Below are 21,169 nucleotides of genomic sequence, written 5' to 3'. Positions count from 1 at the left end.
GGCGAGGGGGGACCAGAGATTGGAGTTCAGACGAGCATCTGCCATGAAAATAACGATAAAACAAGGACAGGCTCGCAACGTTTCTTTTGTGGGAGAGAGGTTGCAGGGTAGAGAAAAGGGCATCCCCCACTAAGCCACGAAGTCTATTTTGTACTCTGTCAAGGCAGGATAGGCTGTTTTTAGCAGCTCCTGCCCAGATATGGCAACAGTATTCCATCCTTGGACGTACTTGGCTTTGTAGTACTAGTGTTAGTAGTATTAATAGAATACTTATTAGTACCATTCTCTTTATTTTTTTTACTCTTCTAAATATTAGGGTCACTCATTCTAAGGATTATTTGTCTTACATTTTTCAAGTTTGTTGTTTACATTTCATTTAATAAGTGGGGCTTGATTACTTACCTCATAGGAAATAAATGATCTCCTTCTAAAAGGATTTCTCAGTCATTGCAACCCACCAGAAACAATGTTTTTAGGATGTTTTCTAGAAATGTAAGCCATGTTTAGTTTCAGAACAGTTTCAGATGGTTCGTTGTTCTAAACAAGTCTTGAGAGGTGATTGGTTTGCAGTAGACAGAACAGTTTCCGATGGTTCGTTGTTACACACAAGTCCTGAGAGGTGACTTGTTTTCAGTAAACAATTCCACAGAGCAAAATATTCTTACCGTGTCGAGACGGAAAAAAACATGTGAAATTGGTACAGAAAAGGTTTAATATTTATGGAGCAATTCTGGTTTCTGATTGGTTGGTAGCAGAACATGAATTAATTTGATTCGTCAGTTCCTAGCAGCATCGTTTATAAATAGAATCGCCCGACTGTGTGGGATCATATCCTATTCTACTTCTTGTATGATGGGATGTGTCTCCTAGCGGCATCGGCTGCAGGGAGACAGGGTAGTACACGTCAAGGATTCGTCACTTGACACTCAGCCCAACAGGTGAGGGGCCGGGAACCGGCCCAGCACCTATTGGACTGAGGTACGCTGCCTGGGTAATACCTAGGAGGTCCACCCTCCCAGGCCTTGCCACCGGGCTTTCCGGTGGGGCAAGTTTATTGCTTGCTGCCTGAGGCGCCCCAACCGGGGAATGCCGACGGGGTTACTCAGGCAATTTTTAAAATTGCAGGAGTGCCCCTTCTTTAGGGGAGCCTGCGGGGTTCCCACTTTCCAGCCTTGTGCCACATATTGCTGATGTGGGCAGCATTTAAATATATACCCCATTATACTTCCAAAATATTGCAACAATTAACATGCTTATCATACTGTTTTTTATTACCTTTTATTTGCAGACATCATTTAATGGTCAATATATAAAAACATAACGAAAATAACTCAATCTAGAAGGATTTCTCCTTCATTATGGGTTTACGATTGATTATCATCTGCGTATGCTTACATTTTCTTTAAATTCTTTTCTGTATTGGGGTTGTGGGTCGTATACAATGTTTTCTTCTACATGTTTTTTAGGGAGGATTAAAAACAGTTTTTCTACAGCATTATCTCACCTGTCTTTTTCACATTTATTTTTTAGTGATTTTTTTTTTCTTCCTTACATGGGCTACTAACCAGACCATGTGAGTTTCCATTCCATGTCATGACCAATAACGTAATCAAAACAAAGTGAATTTATCTCAGCCTATAAGGATTTCTCCTTCATTGCAAAGACACCAGAATCAATGGTTTAAGGCCTGATGTAAATATGTCTTCATAAACATTCCTTATTCATTAATTTCCTTTACTAGGGGGAGTATACTCTCTTATACATCAATTAATGTGCTTTTAAACATTGCTTTCTATTGGTGGCAACCTCAGTTATCACTTCAGAAAACAAAACAAAACAATATTAGCTCAGTTTGCGATAACACACTACATAATTATGTAACATTACACACGTAAACTCAACACATTATAACAAGGAAGATAGCACAAGTAATAACTTGACTCTTTTTTTTTTTTTTTTGTAACAACATTTATTTCTTTATTCTCCCACCACATGTGACTTCTCCTTACGGCTGTGACATCACCCATGTCTCTAACGCGATTGTCTTCTCTAACGTGATCATCTTCTCTAAGGTGCTCTCTCTCCTTTTTATAGTCTTTTTCTTTTTCCTTATTGTGATGTCATTTTGCACACAGCTCAGTATTTGTATATTACCGTCTGTGCTCTGTTACAATTATAGTTTCATTTATTTTTGAGGGCTGGAGTTCTTTCATTGAACCTAATCTGGCTTTGTGCCATCTTTCTGCTGGGTAACGCTGGTGCATGAGTCCTGCTAGTTTTATATATTTTTGCAAGTGTAGTATCTGTTCTGTCCAAAGGTGACACAATAATATTGTGAAGTCTGTGTTCAAGCTGGATGTTCATAAAATGGAAATATATCCTAAATCCTACACAGATACAACTGTGGAATTTTCACAGGTCCCGGTAGTTTACAATAATATCAGATATTGTTTGGTAGTTTTTTGCTGAATCACGTTAGTGAACGTTGGCCTATTTTATTTTGGTGATAATTATTTATCAAAAAGTTTATTTGATAAATTGGTGTCACTTTGTGCTATCTACAAAACTGAGGTCAGCAAAGCAATTGTATGCATCTGCATTCTAATTCGATGTCTTTTTTTTGATTTTTGTTCAATAACATATCGATGACAATGCACAATGGTGATCTGCGACTTTGTATTTTAGTTCTTGGTGGTTTGCTTTTCGAAATTCATTGAATTTTACACTTCAAAACTTTTTGATATAATATTTTACAGTAAGATTTATAAATTAAACTAGAAGTAGTCTATATTATATTCCTCCTTTTTTTCTTTTCTTTTTTTTTTTTACATAGGTTGTAAATAGGTTGTTTTTGTTTTACAGCATATCAACCCATTTCAGGTTATTTAATGCTGAATCCAAAGATTTTGAAGAAAATTTTTTTAATAGAATATATTTGTTGTTTTCAAGTCGGTTTCTATTTAACCTATAGTTGGGACCCTAACAGGTACTACCACTCCGGGTCAGAGTGGATCTGGGAGCAATGGCAATTAAAGGATGGTTCCACCCGAAGCCCACAAGCTGGGGCCTCACCAATGGATATAGTTTAAGGTCATATCCAGGACCATACATAGGAGTCACCACTTATGAAGACCCGGGGGCCACTCGAGGATAAGGGTTAATGGGTGTACAGTAGTTTTAGGGATAATATCGTAGTAATTGTTAGTAATGGAAATTTGGTAAATTGGATTACTTAAGGGGCCACAAGGATAGACATAGAAACAGAAAATTTCCGACATCTTAGGCTACCGTTCACGCGAAAATACTGCCGATCTAGAATACAGCTTTTTCTTCTCCCTTCTTCTTATTGTAAATAAGGACTGAGGGACAAATTAGGAGAAGCGATAGTTGGAAACTACTGCGCCGATCTGACAGAAATATATATTTGTTGTAGTTTTCTTTTTCTTTTCCTTTGAGGCTTAGTGTCTTTATAGTTTTTTTTTTTTATATAAAGGTGGGTGCAGGATGGTTTGGGACGAATTATTTTTTTTTAATTTTGATTTTTATATTTTCTAGTTTACTAGCGAGGCATACCCGGCGTTGTCCGGGTGTTTGGAGGTGTGTGGGGGGGGGGGGGTTAAAAAAAAAAGTAAGTATGAGGATCGAACCCGAACCGGTGAGGCAAAGTTGTAAATTAAAGTGTGAAAAAAAACCCAAAAACATGCAACGTTAACCATTGCCCCACCGCAAGATGCTAATGGAAACACACTTGAATTTATTTAATTACTTGGATTTAGCAGGTGCCCGTTTTAATGAGTTAATGAGGTCGAGTTTGACTGCGGGATTTCATTTACTGCTGAACGCTTTTTTTTTTCCCCCAAGATGTTATAGGAAAAAGACTAACCCACATGCGGCGAGCAACAAATGTTGAATATTTATCTTCCCGAAATCAAGCAAATTAAATAGACAGGCGAGCTTCGTTGTTAACTGTGAGATATTACGATTTATATGTGATATAAAAAGTTTTAAAAAGTTGTGAAGCGAGCGACCACTTCTCTGAAAAAAGCCTTTTGTAGACATACAGAAAAAAGTGAACGCACATACATACATTTTCACTTTTATATTTATAGATTTTATTCAGTTTCTTGTTAGTTATTAAATATTGTTAGTATAGTTGTCCCAATGTTAAATGAGATCCGGTTAAAAAGGGGTTGTAGTTTTTTGATAAGTATGGCTTCTAGTAATTTTAGTTGTCATGTGCAATTGTTAAGATATCGAATTTTAGTATTGTTAGTTAAGATATTTCTAATGTTGGACGACTGTAGGTCTTTATCGTGGGATGTTAGGTGTTGTTTTATGGCTCTATTGTCAGCTAAATGATAGGTTAATCGTTGGGAGAGTGTTATTATTGTGTGGCCTATGTATGCGTTGTATGAGTTTTTAGATTGGGTTCAGAGATATTCTTCGAAGGGGCAAATAAATTCATACACCACGTTAGTTTGATTTAGTGTGGTGTTAGTATTGTTATTGTTTTTAATTATTAAATTGGAGGTTTTCAATTTAGTATAGTATATTATTAGTTTGTTCTTTTTATTCTGGACCCACTTTTTATAACAAAACAAAAAACAAAAATAAACTATAAATACACCAAGCCTCAAAGGAAAAGAAAATGACAACAACAACAATCACTCCTGATGATAATCAGATGCACCGATAGAAAGTGCTAGAGAAAAACATGGCTGAACAACAACTTCTGGGCACCATTTTATACAGCATGCCAGCTAATATAAAAAAGACCGCTCGGCGAATGGAAAAGATATCTAGAGAAATCGGAAAAAGAATAACTCTATCGTGTTCAGACATGCTTGAATAATGACTTGCTGCCAAAATATACATATATATATATATATATATATATATATATATATATATATATATATATAAACTTTATTTGTTTTTTACATAAGGGGTAAAATGTTGCTACACAGTCATGAGCATGTTTCTGTCAGCTAGTTACTAGTAACTAGAAACCTCTTCAGGCGATACGGCGTATATAAAAGCAAAGTTTGCAATGAAATAATATATATATTAGTGATAGGATTTGAATAATTTTTACGATTCCTTACTAAATTGCCAATACTAATACAGTTACCGATTCTGATTCCAATTCTTTAGAGTTGTTATTTTTCCTGATTACTGTTAAATGTGCAGATATTTTCTCAAACGTTAAAACAGACTTGTGGGGGTGGGGTGATCTTTAGCTTTTAGCTTTATTGGTAATTTAAAATCAATAATTATTTCTTATTTTATTATTAATGCCAGCAGCAGAGGATTTTGCTTTAAACAAAATCAAATAAAAAAGACAGTTAATAGAATCGTTTTTGGCATCGGAAAACCAGCACATTTTTTTCTGCTTCTGATATCTCTAAAAGTTCTGATTCTTCCGATTCTCAATTCCAGTTAATCATCTCAATACTAAAATATAGACAAATAATTTTTCAAACTAAATTTGATGCTATGAAACTTTATTTGCAACTAATAAAAACAGCATAAACCCAAAATTTCGGTCAACGCTGACCTTCCTCTGACATCTTCTGTGTTCATTGTCAAGCACAAACGACGAATACCCATGATCGCTGATCTCTCCTGATGTCAAATAGACATGGTTATTTATGTCCTCTATCTGTTCTTTGCTGACAGAATGAGAACAATCTACTCCATAAGATTAAATGAAAGATTCAGTTCAAAATTCTGTGCTTATTTAGATTAACATTACATTAAACATAAGGCTTTAAGACTTATTTTTGATCTTTCAACTCTGATTTGAGTTGTCTCCCTTTTTTTATTTCCTCGAGTTTCATGATGGCCGACGAAAACACTAAGACTCGCTTAGTCTTAAACTTTGATTTTCTTGAATAAAAAAATAAAAGTACTTGATCAAATTATGATTTTTGGAATAGTTTATCTTTGTTCCATGATTGGTACGTACATTATGCAGACTTTTCTGTGTTTTTTTTTTACTTTGCCACCATAAGTGCCATTCTGAATAAGCACCCAAAATTCTGTACAGGTACCAGAGTTTCACACAAAGATTCTCAAGTTTGACAAGATACACCTGAAGAAGGATAGTGGTTACATCAGCCGAACCGTGAATATCACAAATGAGATATTAGCGTGAATAATTCAAGTAATCTACATACTTTTTCTCATTCTAGAATGTTCACGGTGAGGTCTATCATGTCGATGACAAAATGCTGAAGACACTGGACGATTTTGAACAACATCCAACATTATATCAACGCCAAGAAATCTCTGTTTCCCTTGGAGAAAAACACGAGTTGTGCTGGTGCTACATCTTACGAAACAGTAATCCAGAACTTCTCCAGTTTGTGTTTCTGGAAAATTATGATGATAACGGCTCAGAAGGATTGAACTATGTTCCCAGGCATAAACAGAATATGAGTATCAAATTTGAGGTTCAGTTGGAATAATATCCGTGGCTCAACTCACAACTAATAATAATATTTATGTAATATTTAGATAACTATAGACTAAGCATAACATTCAATAATTATATACACTCGACACTAGAAGTTTTTAAAGCAAAAGGTTGTTGGTAATGTATCTAGTAATGATTAACTCTATCAGAAGCAACAGTGAATGTTCTTTTCATGTATCAACTCTTAATTGGACAAAACCTCAAATCAACAATTTCTTTCAACCAATCCCAGCTCAATAAATATTCACTTTGAAATTCTACACATACTATAAAAACTCAAATGCATATTTTTTTTTTCTCTTTCATATTTTTCTTCTACTGACAACACCTATTCGAACATCATAATCCAGCCTGAACCTTTCGCATGAAAGAATCTGAATAAGTAGAATACACATGACGCAAGACTTTCGTAAACTACTCAACACAGCATCAGCATATGCACCCTGGTAACCAAACTCGCTCGCACACAAGTTTGTGCATACACTTCCATTCACTCGTTCATTGGAAAAAAGTCACATTAATATATACACAGACACATAAATGTACATGGCATAAGCACATTGGTGTGGCATAATCATGTTGACACACTGGTTTTTGCCAGATCACCAAAGTTAAGCAATGTTGAGCGAGGCCAGTACCAGATGGGTGACCATTTGGGAAGGCGAGGTGCTGTATGTATCCTCTGGGTGTGGGGCCAGCATCCTCACCCTGATAAAAGAACCCCTTGCTACAAAAGATCTACAAAGTTGTGGATGGCCTATGCATCATTCAGGAGCTCAAGGCTATGGATGGATAATCACATTGACACACTGGTTCCTGTTGGATCACTGAAGTTAAACAACATTGAGGTCTACGCAGACACTGTAAGAAACTATTTTATTGTTCATATAACATACTGGATCATTGAGTTGGACCCTTTTTTTTTCTTTACTTTACATGTTTTTACCCAACACTAATTTTAGCAAAGATCTTTTCTTTGTGTTTCGAAATAGAAATAAAGAAAACATTTTTATTGGCGAGTGTGAAGAAACAAAGAAAAACATTAAAAATAAGATTTGAAAAACATTTCTCATTGCTACTCAGGCTTAGGGTTGGTGAGATAAAAAAAAAATAAGTTAAGTGCCCTGTAAAGGTAGGATGACCCGAAAATGAGGGATCCCTTTATAATAAATTTTTATATGACTATATAACAAAAAAAACTCCTAGTATTTGTTATGGAGAAGTGTTTTCAAACAATCTCTACATCTATAAAAGTGAGAATGTGTGAGGACACTTCTCAACCTATATACTCAACAAATTTTTGATCTACAGACTTGAAATTTGGTATATTGGGTATTCAGGCTCGTGGAAAACTTTTTAATCCATTTTCATCCAGTAAAAAGGGCAACTAAGGGGTAAAAATTGAAAAATTGGTATGTGGGGGGGGGTGATTGGATTTTTCTGTTTGCTAACTGTTTCATGAATGCGCATGCACGGCCGTGAAAAATGACAGCTTCTTTATGTTAAGAAGTAGGTTGGAAAACTCCTTTAAAGAGTGTGTCAAGCTGGTTTAATGGTTATCATACTTGACTCACTGTCTTTAGGTTTTAGTTTTGATCTCAGCTTGAGCAATTTTTTTTTTTTTTACTTACAAGAAATGAACTGTTTAGAAAAAACATAACACTCGCATGCATGTGTCTTAGTTTCTGTATGAATTAAAATATAATATTTATGCATATTTTACGACCGGGCAGCCTGCTAGTATTGCAATAAATGAATCAATTTCTTTATATTAACAACATATAGTACTTTAAATGGTCACCTATCTATTACCGACTAAGTTCAGCATTGCTTAACTTTGATAATCGAATGAGAACCAGTATATCAGCATGTTTATGTTGTCTACATTGCTGCTTCAAAAAAGATCCAGTAATTGAGCCATGTTTTGTGTCAGAATATATTGAGATAACACTTATTATTCGCTAGTTTTCACCTCAAAAAGTAGTATCTTTTTCTTTTTTTTTTCTTTTTTTTTTTTCTTTTAGCTCTTTACATCAAGTAATTCCATGAGCCATGTTTTGTGTCAGAATATGTCGAGATAAAACTTATTATTTGCCAGTTTTTGACCTTGAAAAGTAGTATTTTTTTTTAGCTCTTTACATCAAGTGGTTTCATGCTTTGTTTGGAGAGATTTCCATAAAAAAATCAACTAAACTCATGGGTAGGGAACACTTGATACTTAAAAGGATTATTAAATTAATTCAAAAATATAAAGAAAGAGGAAATATGACCTTAACCATCATAAAATGACACATACAAAATAAAAATCACTGTATTCGCTACAAATGAAATGGCACGAAATTTCGGAAATCGTAAAACTGAATTTCACATGAAAATAACAGTATCTACATATTCCTTGTATTTTTAAGATGGTTATATCCAAAAATTACGAAAATCGATAAGGTAAAAAATTATTTATTAAAGAAATTAAAAAGTAGAATTTGATGAAAACAATCGTAAGACACAGGAGGGTTCAAATGGGAGGTAATTTTCCGTTTCAATTTAAACAAGATGGCGGCAATTTTTCACTTGCTAACACGATTAAACTTGTTTTGTTTTATAATTCAGTAATATTCAGGTAATTTCGACTGCCTACTTTGGAAGCTAACATGAAACTTATTAGAATTGACAAAAAAAATCTGTTGAAACTATTGTTTTTTTTTTTTATCTGAAAACTCCATTTATTGACTACAAAATCTTGTCCCAATTCTGTAGAAGCACCGCATTTTCAAATATTGCGAAAAATGAATCCCTCTGTATTAATTAGAAGCATACAACACCTAGTGTCCTTAAATGGTCACCCATCTAGTACTAGCCAGTCACTTAACTTTGAGGATCTGACAAGAACTAGTGTATCAGCGTGATCATGTCTTTTGTAAAAAAAAAAAAAAAATTAAAAACAAATGCCTTAAAATGTGTCTCTTCACCTGTGCAAAGGGAGAAAACTCTACTGAACATATTTTTGTACTTCTTCATGATAATAACAGAATTCGAAATTGAAAATATTGAATTTTTCAAGTACAACCAATGGTATCTACTTAATATAGATACCATTGATGCAGCAGTAACGAACATATCCAAAAAATTACTAAAAACTATAAGGGAGAAAATTAATTATTAATGAAAACAGTTTTCAAAGACAATATACGAAAATTGAATTTTGCTAAAATTGGCCTAACATTTTCCAAGATTTTATTTTTTATTTTATTTTATTTTATTTTTTTAGCAATCCCAAAACTCTGTTTTCACGAATTTTCTTTGAAGGTCGTAGGTAACATTGTCCGAAAGATTGTGAAAAAATTAACAATCAAGATGAGGATAGTAGTCCAAAAAACTCAAATCATATGGATTAAAACTCAACTTCAAAATATTGAAACTCAAACATATCATATTCATCAATAATTATGTCACTTATTCAAGCAGAAATAACAAAAGAAATTATTTTGAAAGTAGTCTGAACAAGTGAAGCATGCATGGTCCACCATAAGTGCACAGTGAATGAGACATAAAAAAAATGACTAAGTTCAGCATTCGCCCCCCCCCCTCCATTTAGCCACAAAAGTCCCCAGTGGACGTCAAATCCTGGTGAAAATGAACAAACACAAACGGTGCAGTTTTAGGCCTTAAAATATGTAAATTTGAGTTCTGAATCATGCAAAACAAGAAATGACTAAATCCACCATTCCCCCCTCTCCATTTAGCCCCAAAATTCCCCAAGGCCTTAACATATTTAAATTTTTGTTCAGCACCATGCAAAACTGCTAAATAGATATACACAGAAAATTTTGGACAAATATGGTAAAATAGTCCCAAAAATGAAGCGTTTTTATTAGCCCTAAAAGAGCCCCTGGGGCACAACCAAGAGTTATTGCAAAATATAGACAAACAAAATTATATAGAAATCAGTTAGTTACAACTTTTGAGAAAGTTTTATAAAAATCCAAGGCACCAATTCTTTTTAATAAGCACAAAAGTATCAATTTTAGCCATTTTAACCCGAAAGGCATCCCTGGGGCGGGGGGGGGGCAACTAGAGTTTTCCCAGAAAATCTGTTCTGTTACTTTTTTTACTCATATCATGTTTAATGTTTGTGCAAAATTTCCAAAAATTCCAAGATGTAATTATTGAGAAAAGTACGGACAGACAAACGGACAAGAGTGAATTTACAGGTCCACCCTCCTTTTGTCGGGGGACCAAAATAAGTATATTTGGTAACTGATTTTTCTCTTTATATATTCCCACTTATTACACTGGCAAGACTTTTGCTAAACAGAAAATGGAAATCAAAAAGAAACTACTTTAATATAAATAACCAAACCCGGTGATTCGAATTAGTTATTATTTTTGATAGCATATAAAGAATTGTAACAATACTGGGTGCGGATGTATGAAAATTGTGGAAAATTTTATTAGATTTTAAAGATTGTGATATAACACCCTGAACATTTAACTAATTCTAATCCCTAAAAATCTCATTGAACAAGAGAAAGATTTCATGAAGTTGTCTGGCTACTTCCTGTCTGTGACACAACGTCTCAAACATGTAGCTCTAGATCTAGACAAGAAGTCACCAGATAACCTGATAAAATCTTTCTCTTGTTTCTAAACCACAAAAAAGTGGGCATATTTATAACAGATGCACCATCTCCAAATGGAAGATGGTTTGAAGAAAAATGTGTGGTGTGGAAGTCTTTGTTCAATCACAAAAGACCATGAATGAATGGGTTGCTGTGCACGAAATTGTGAAGCAAGAGTTGCATAATCCCTAATCACACATCTTCTGAGTCGACACTGCTCAACTCCAGTGGCAAGGAGAAGTCCAAGGTGACTGAAAACAATGCTGAAATAAGCTGAGAGCACATACAGCACGTAGAATTCCCAAATAGTCACCCATTTTAGTACTGACTTGGCTCTACCTTGCTTAACTTCAGTAATCTGACAGGAACCGGTGTGCCAATGTGATTATGCATATGTTTGCTGTAAAAAAAGAAAGAAAAAATAAGTGAGTGTAATTGGTTATTATTTTTGATAGTGTGACTGTGTTGAACAGCAAGAGTTCCATATTGGGGCACATATATAACGGGCGTCATGTAATACAGACATAATGATAGTGATGTTGAGGGAGAGAAGACATTTCTATTACAATTCTTTTAACACATATTAGAGGAGAGGGTGATATGATGCACAGTTCTTAACAGAGAGGAGAGGAGGTATTTATAGACATTACTTGTGATGAAGGAGATGGGACACATAACTTGGAAGGATTTACAAAGTTCATTATAAGATGATAAACACAATTACCTTTCGTTCGTGATGAAGGGTGATACAAGACAACAGTTACAACATAATGATAACTTCTTTATTCATCTGATCAACCGGTCGATGACGTCAGGAATTCAAATTTGGATCTACATAGTCTAAATGTTCTCCCTTCGCTTCTAAGGGATCAACTGACCAACTAACTGGCTCTCTTGCTGACTGACAAACATCCGAACCCATAATATGGAGAAATGTCCTTTGTCTATGATGTCAGAAGTGTGTTTTTCAAACATGACCAATTTCATGTGGCTTTACATATGTTTGTCCAACACACTTTTGACAAACAAAAGAATCCTCAATTCTAATCTAACCTATTTTTAAACAATATAATTTAATTTTCATTGTTCATTCTTTTACTGACATATTTAATATTGAGATTTCTTAAAGAATTAACAATAGACTTAATTTCTAACATTCCATTTCTTAACTTTGCCTACAGGGTTCGATTCTAGGCTTATCCTAATCTCATTTTTACTTATCTAATGTTCTTCTTATTTACATGGGAAGGGGACAGCCCTTTTCCATACAACAGCTGTATGAAAATTGAAATCTTTCTCTTGGAAAACAGTCGTTCCTATTTTCTCCCTCTCTCCATACAGATGGGTTGAAGAAAAACCCACTGCATGTATGCTGTCAAAGAAGAAGAAAAAAAAAAGATAAAGAAATTGTTGAATCTGAAATGATTATGATGACACTTATTCAAGTAGAAAGAAAAAAAACTGGAACTAGTTTAGCAAAAAAAAATTGAAACTAGTTTAGCAAAAAAAAAAAAATTGAAACTAGTTTAGCAAAAAAAAAAATTGGAAAAGTTGACAAATCTATACTCCTATAAATTCGTGTTTCTTTTGTGTGTATTGATATTCATATTAAAAACCCTTTTTTCTATTTATTTAAAAAAGAAAATAAAACTTCTGTATGAGTCATGGAATTGAATTCATCTGCAAAAGATCTAGCTAATTTGCATATTCTTTTAAACATTTTTTAAAATTAATTCCCTATTAGTTTTTTCGGTTTTCTTATGGGATGATCATCTTTAGTTAACAATTACGTGTAATTATATTCATTCAGCTATTCTACATGATTTATACTTGCATAATATTTGCATAAAAAGTTTATAGTAAACACAAACCTCTTTCCATATATATATTTATTTATGCGTACATATATTTGTTTAAAAATTTTGCCTACTAAACTCCTCTGTCAGTTTTTTGGTCTACAAACATGAAACTTAATATATAGGGTGTTCAAACCTATCTGAAAATTTATATTTGGGTTTTAGCAGGGGAAAATCGGTACAAAAGTGTGAAAATCAAAATATTGAAATTTGCTAGGTGAAGGTCGAATGACAGCATTACGATTATGTATGCATAACCTAATAGCTATTGGTCATGTTTTAATTTTTAGCCTTGCAGCAAACATGTCTTCGTAGGCCAGGCATTAACGTCAAAGGAAAAAATAAATCGTAAGCTAAATGTTTTGGTTTTGATTCTCTGTGATGGCGCACGAGTCATTATTTATTTATTTATTTTTTAAACTTTTTAAATCATTACTATATATTGGGTCCAAAATACGAAATCTTCATTAATCAAAATATCATATTTAAGCATATTTTATGACCGAGCAATGCTGGGCGGCTTGTTAGTCAAAATATAAAAAGACCACGTCAAATACAAAACCTCAGTGGACTAATTTTTTGTTTTTTGATTTTTATTATTGACAAATATCTGTAGAGTAAAACGGAGACGATACTTTTTACACATTTTATACAAGTGACGAATTATGAGGAGTGTAATGTTGTTAACGTGTCGCAAGGAACAAAAGAAAGAAAAAAAAACTCCGCCTACTTTTTTTTTTAACAGAAGCTTTTATATCTGGTATTTCTAACAATGCATTTTTTTTTCTAAATATTTAAACAGTTCATTTCTACTTTTCCGACTGCGTGTGACTTTTCGTCTTGGCTGTGATGTCACCCATGTGTCTTGAAAATGTGCTTCTCTTGTCATGCCTTGAACACTACTTCTCCAAACGCCCACTTTGCCGAACACCCAATGCTCTTCCTTCTCGGTCCTTTTTATTGTCTTTGCTATGACGATACATCACACAGCTGTCTTGGTCATTTGCATATGTTATATGCTGCTGTTCCATTACAGGTGGAGAGAATAAAAAGGTAATTGATAGACATGATAGAGAGGAAAGAGAATTGGCCAGAATATATGCCGATGGTAGTTATGCAAGCAAAATATAATTAGTAATCCATTTACATTTCTTAACGGTTATTTATTTATTTTTTTTAATCTCAAGAAACACCACCAGGTGAATGCTCCGACGAACTGCAAGCACTTGTACCCCCTCAACGTAAATACCCCCGACAAACCCGACAAGCAGCAAAATCCCACCCCTTCACAGTTGAGATCCCTAGATGTAAAAGAGCCTTCTACTCTAGTAGTTTCTTCCCCAGAACTGCTAGACTTTGGAATTCCCTTCCGGGTTCCTGCTTCCCCAACTGTACTGACACGCAGAAGTTCAAGTGTAAGGTGAACCGACATCTTGCTGCCCAACTCCCCACATCGTACCCCTGTAGCTTATGTCCCTGATAGTAGCCCCCTACATCAAAGTGGCAATGTGCCTTGTTTGTGGTTAAAATATAATTTAAAAAAAAAACAAAAAGCATAATATCTGCATCCCCACCCAAAGAAAAAAAAAATCCCGGTGATTTTGATCGGTTATCATTTTGCCAGTAAGTATATACAGAAATTTAACAATATCATGAGTGTATGTGTGAAAATTATTTAAAAAAAAAAATGGAATTTTCCACATAAAGTTAGATTGAGCAAAAAAGCAGAGAATTTCATTAGATTTTAAAGGTTGTGACAACATTGTGAACACATAGCCCTAATTCTAGTCAGGAAGTTATCAGATAACCCGACAAAATCTAGTTTTGTTATTCATGTATAACCAATAAGGACACAACTACTGACTCCTGTGACTTTGAGCAACCTGTGACACCGAACAACCAAGTATGACCACTGGGTGCTGCTGATTCTATATTCAGGCAATGTAAACAATAAAACAGATTTAATCACAATATTTGCCCATAAGAATTATATGAAATTTAGAGATTATTTTTGGCAAAATTTAGAGATTATTTTTGGCAAAATCCTAAAAGATATTTCCAAAAATTAAACTCTCAATTCTTTTTTTTTTTTTTTTTTTTTTTTTTTTTTAGCCTGAAAGAAGAAATTAAATTTTTTAACACAATAATAAATGTGTAAAAATTTAAATTAGAATTGTGTAGTTGTCATTAGTGTTGGGACGATTAATCGGAATCAGGAATAAAAAAAAATCAGAACTTTTGGGGGTATCGGAATTTGAAAATGTTATGCCTGTTTTCCGATGGCCAAAATGATACTTTTTATCATTTTTGTTTCTTTGTTTTTGTTTAAAACTTAATTTTATACGGCTCGTGTTGCTGATGAAATGATATATATCTAACTGTATAGGTCACACCCGTAGGTATATTTTTACATTTGCCAAAATATATGCACATTTTTTTTGGTAATCCGAGCCCCACTCCAACATAAAACAACTCTACATTTAGAAATTTAATTTAGTAAATCAAATCAGGAAAAATATTGGAATCGCCTCATCAATAGTTGTCATGCCTTAATTTGTAGTAGCTAGATAGTAAAACTCTGATAAAATCTTTCTCTTGTTTCTAAACCACAAAATAAAGAGTTTATATTTAGAACAGTTGCTCTCTCTCTTTCTCTCTCTCCAAATGAGAGAAAGAAAAATAAAGAAAAGAATTTGTTAAATCAGAAAATGATTGTGTGCTGTTGTTATTAATAACGCTTATAACTGTGATGCCTTATTTACATTCGTTAATTTGTGTTATTGTGATTGTTATATCAAAAAGCACCGTAAAGTATGAATATAATTTATTTTTTTAATCTTTTTATCATCAGTTCGTTGATTCTGTTAATATTGGTTTCGCTGATTTTTCTAGTCAGAAATCAAGTACTCATAGAAATTTTTCAAACATCGTAAGTGAAAGTGTTTCTATGTAACCAACTAGATTCGAACTTGGCACACCCTGGTCACTTGACCATCGTCCTCTCATATCAGTGTGTGTATATATATATATATATATATATATATATATATATATATATATATATATATATATATATAGTAGCAGTTCAGCCCGGCTTTGCTTGGGCCCTATGTACTGTTCATAACTTGCCCTACGTGTGAATACACTTTATGTAAGATTTCAAATGTTTAGACCAAAATTTGTCCGAGTAATTTCGTAGAGACTGCAGAGGTCATTTTTTTTAATTTTGACCCCAATTTTGACCCCTTAACATTTATTATTTTGGTCTCAAATCAAAATACAAAGTTTTACCCATGTCCAAGTTACCTACATCTAAAATTTCAAGTCTTTAAACCCAAAATTGGCAGAGGAATTTTGCAGAATTTGCAAAGGTCAATTCTTTCAACTTTGACCTTTTGGCAGCCAAACTTTCGCCCCCAAAACTGATTAAAATGCCTACTGCATGTCTGAATAACCGTTATGTACAAATTTCAAATGTTTAGACCCAAGATTGGCTGAGTAGTTTACTAGACACTGCAAAGGTCAAATCTTTTGAACTTTGACCCCTTGGCAGCTGAAATTTTCGACCCAAACTGATTAAAAAGCTTGCCCTATCTGTGAATAACCTTTATTTAAAATTTCAAATGTTCAGACCAGAAATTGGCCGAGTAATTTGGTAGAAACCGCAGAGGTCGCATTTTTTAAAACTTTCACCCCAATTTTGACCCCCTTAACATTTATTTTTTGGGGTTCAAATCAAAATAAGAAGTTTGATCGATGTCCAAGTAACGTACATTTAAAATATCGAGTGTTTAGACCCAAAATTGGCGGAGGAGTTTGATTGAGTTTTCAAAGGTCAAACCGTTGAACTTTGATCCCTTGACAGCCAAATTTCTGCATGAAAACCGATTAAAAAGATTTTCCTGAATCTCGATACTCCTTATATCAAATCTTAAGTCTCTAGACCGAAAATTAACAGAGTTAATTTGGTAGGGGAATGTACACAGACACACACACATTTTCACTTTTATAGATATATAGATAAACATACTAGGAATCTTAGCAATATTGGACATGGCGACGTGAAAATAAGTTTAAAAAACGGAATTTTCCACATAAGGCTAGAGTAAGCAGTAAAATAGAAAATTCTGTTAGAAGTTGAAAATTAGAATCAAGGTTATGTATTCAGGAAGTTGTGTCACAGACAGAAAATTACCAGTGAAACAGTGAATATGCTGATAAAATATTTCTCTTGATTCTATACTATGGTTGTGTTTAGGATAGTTACTCCTTTCCATAAGAGAGGGGGTGATGGAAAACCCACAGGGTATAATGTATGTATACTGCAAAAGAAAAATAAAGGAAAGAATTTTTTAAATCTGAATTCTTGTGTTCTGTTGTTATTGAAGCATTTGCAACTTCTATTATTAAAAAAAAAAAAAGATCACTGCTACTTGTCATCTACGCAACAGGATTTCAGATGTTTACATGATGAGCTGTCATCCAGAAAAACACTCGTCTAGCTGAAACCACTATCAATAATTTCCTACACAATTGCCTGCTTTCCAGCTGACTACCATCTGATTGTCTTCAAGTCCAATGTAAACAAGTTCTCTATGAACCGTTCCCCTAAGTAATCCAATTTACAAAATTCCCACTACTTATGTTTTCTATGCTACAATCACATTGACTAATGTATATCTATTAACGGTCCTGGATATGACCTTAAACTATATCCAGTGGTGAGGCCCCAGCTTGCGGGCTTTGGGGAGTGTGGAGCTACCCTTTAATTACCATTGCTCCCAGGTCCACTCAGACCCGGAGTGGTAGTACCTGTTAGGGTCCCAACTATGGGTTAAATAGAAACCGACTTGAAAACAACAAATATATTCTAATGAAAAAGTTTTTCTTCAAAATCTTTGGATTCAGCATTAAATAACCTGAAAAGCGTTGATGTGTCGTAAAACAAAAACAACCAATCAAACAACCATACCCATTAACGCTTATCCTCGAGTGGCCTCCAGGCCTTGATAAGTGGTGATTCCTGTGTGTGGGTGGGGGGGGAAAGAATTAAAGATAATCTGATGGATTAAAGAAATTGGCTTGATATATTACTATAGATGAAATAAATATATGTTTAAGAATAAATTTTTTTTATTTAAATAACTAAAAATTAATTCACGTTGTGATGGAAGAACCTGTCACTCCATTATAAATACAAACTACAGGTTTGTACTTACTTATAGAAAGATGAGACGTACGGACGTCTCTACGCTTCACTACGACAGTGTTTATTGTGTGGACTGTTGAAACCTTTTATCACAATAAACCATATTGTTTGATTCATTGTTTGTAACTCTCAGTTTTACTAGTCGGAGCTATCAACTCATTTGTTTGTACAAACGTATCTTCACGTCAGTACAATTCAATAAATAACAACAAATTTTGTTTTGTTTTACGGCATATCAACCCTTTACGGGTTATTTAATGACAAATCCAGTTATTTTAGAAATAGTATTCATGTTGCATCCAGTTATTTTGTAGAAGGTTTTTGTTCTTCAAGCTTTTTGTATCTTCAATCGCTAGTTTGCAGTGTTTGGTTTGGTTGTTTTATAGTTGATTTTATCATTTTTGTTCCCTGCCCTGAAGAACATGGAGTCTTGCAATAGGAAAGGGAAAAGGGTTACAGTATTAATGTTTAGTACATTTTATGTTAGGAAACCAGTCAAGAAGTGGGTGAGGTAGAAAGAGAAATGGGAAGAAGGAAAGGGGGGTTGTTGTCTTTGTTTTTTGTTTTGCAGAACATAATTGTTTTGTAAAAGGAAGTAGAAAAACGATAAGTGTCAATGTTAGGTGCATTTCATCTCAGGAAGCCAATATCTTCAGACAGCCCGATTTGGTAGCACCAGAAATAACAACAAGTAATAGTTCCTATTTACAATGTCTCCCCACGGGACAGTTAGACACCAGGGTCGTTTTTTTAATGTGGAGAAAAGGAACAAAAATAAAAATTGTCTCAGTCGTGAAGGATTTCTCCTCCACTGACAGAGAACAAGAAATTGAAGTGCAGCATCTGAAGAACAGATACTACACTTTGAGGTATTTATTTGCTCCCCCACTGAGCAAATTAGGCACAAGGCCGATTTTTAAAGTGAGGAGTGAAGGGGAAATGGGGACCAACTCCCCGGGGAGTAGGGGAGCTGGATAGTGACAATTGGTATGAAGGGTTGCCCCTACATTGACCAAGGTCTTATCTGTGGGGTCGCTCCCACACAGGGTCTTTGCTTGCAGTATCTGCTGGAACAGATACTACACTTTGATCTTGTCCCAAAGGTCAAGTGTTGTTGTCAATATGCAAGTATAACACCACATGGTCCCAGCTTGACAAGCTTGCCGACTCTAAACATGGCTTTGTTCTCCATCTTCCATTCTTCTTATGGTCGTGTCATCATTTTTTCATACTGGCGGCTGTATAAAAATAAAACGCAACACAGGAAAACACCAAGGGAAGAAAACATAGTCTCTGATGTTTCACACATATATCTGTTGGGCTATTGATGTTTGTACCCTCATCAAACTTGTACACACTAACGCCCACATCTGCATCTTGTTGAGGTTAGGTTCGTTTCTGCTGTCAGATCATCTCCCCATCTGCTTCAAGCCACAATCTGTCTCCAAACTCCAGACTATTCAGGTGTTTCATTCACTCTCAACTCTCATTGTCATAAAAAAATCTGACTCACACTGTTGTCAGTCTATTGTAAGCTGGCCTTTGTCATCCGTAAATCATTTTTATTGTTAAAAACTGGCTGTCACCTCCCATGGCACTCCTTACATCACACTTAAATTTAAACCAATCCTTACCTCTCTTTGTCTATGTTAAGAACAAATTTCTGCCCCTTGTCGATTGATAAATCTATTTTCTACTTTATTTGTTTTCCTACTTCCTTCTTTAATGGCTGCAGGTCGACCGTAGTATTACGCACTTCTCATGCCCAACTTGTCAGTTATTACATAAATTACAAAAACAATAGTCATATTTACACTAATTATACATATTTATCACATTCATATTACATAATTATAAAGCAGCAAAGATATGACAGTCAACCCCAAAACAAGAACAACATAAAACTAAATATATCTATATCTATTGTTCAGTTCTTCACACCTGAATTTAAACCTACCCTTACGTCTCTTTGTCTACGTTAAGAATAAATTTCTGCCCATTGTTGATTGATAAATCTATTTCCTACTTTGTTTTCCAACTTCCTAGCACTTAACAGCCGCATGTGAACTATAGTATCACACAAGTATAAGGAAGTTTTATCAATTATCCTGCCATCTTGGCAGACCAAGACCAGGCTCAGGCATTTTTACAAATTGTGATGAATGGTAGACACTTGTAAATCCAAATCAATTCACAATGGTCCCCAATGTGGTATGTTGTGCCATTAACAGACCCGGGCTGTTAAAGAAATCGTGCCTGATGGTACCTATTGCTCCACTCGTCTTTATGGTAATCAGTTGGAACACAGATCTGTTGAGAAGACTGGCATATTTTGATTCATTGCAGTCTTCTGCTACATACTGCTACACCTCCAAGGTTTGTTACAGACAAATGTATGTATGCCAAGCGAACCTGTTTTGGCACTTTATCCTCAACTGGTAACACTATCTATCTATACAAATAATAAAATAAAATTGATTTTTCTCCTCTCAGGTCATCTATATATATAAAAGCGAAAATGTATGTATGTATGTACGGTTTTCCTCGATGTCCACAAAAGGCTTTTTTTCAGAGAAGCGCTTGCTCGGTTCACAACTTCTTAAAACTTTTTATATCATCTATAAATTGTAATATCTTACACTTAGCCACGGAGCTCGCCTGTCTATTTAATTTTATTGACTTTCAAACGTTAATTATTCCACATTTCCCCGCATCGGCACGCATTACAGTCGGTTTTCGGTATAAACAAAAAGCGAAACTCAACTCTAATCACAGGCCTAGAGCCAGTGAACGTTTGGTCAATGTCGACTTCGTCATATCAGACAGGGGAGCAGGTTTTTAAAAACAAACAAACCGATTTATTGACCTCATTGAAAACTGTCCCGCACAAAATACTAACTGCTGAATACCTATCGCCGTCATGTCAATCAAAAATGCGCACCTGTTTTTTTTTTCCACACTTTACTATTTTCCGCGTGTCGTCAACGCTTCCTTTTTTTCACGGGCACCT

General features: G+C 34.5%; 1 protein-coding gene across 3 annotated transcripts in view; it reads left to right on the top strand.

The window, feature by feature from the left end:
- Positions 1–21,169, top strand: part of LOC145259847 (gamma-glutamylaminecyclotransferase-like) — a 77,002-nt gene that overhangs the window by 35,768 nt on the left and 20,065 nt on the right. The window contains exon 2 of one of the 3 annotated variants that reach the window (XM_080117689.1): positions 6,195–6,733. The exons of the other annotated variants lie outside the window; for them this stretch is intronic. Within the exon in view, the coding sequence (XP_079973815.1) occupies positions 6,195–6,470 (276 nt within the window). The 3' untranslated portion in view covers positions 6,471–6,733. Of the gene's footprint in view, positions 1–6,194; positions 6,734–21,169 lie in introns of those variants that run through there. 3 annotated transcript variants of the gene reach the window in all.

Source organism: Euprymna scolopes, chromosome 35, assembly GCF_053919585.1.
Source record: "Euprymna scolopes isolate OS-2025 chromosome 35, ASM5391958v1, whole genome shotgun sequence".
NCBI classification, from domain to species: domain Eukaryota; kingdom Metazoa; phylum Mollusca; class Cephalopoda; order Sepiida; family Sepiolidae; genus Euprymna; species Euprymna scolopes.
The sequence above is the reverse complement of the archived record's forward strand: the minus strand, read 5'-3'. Positions and strand labels throughout refer to the sequence as shown.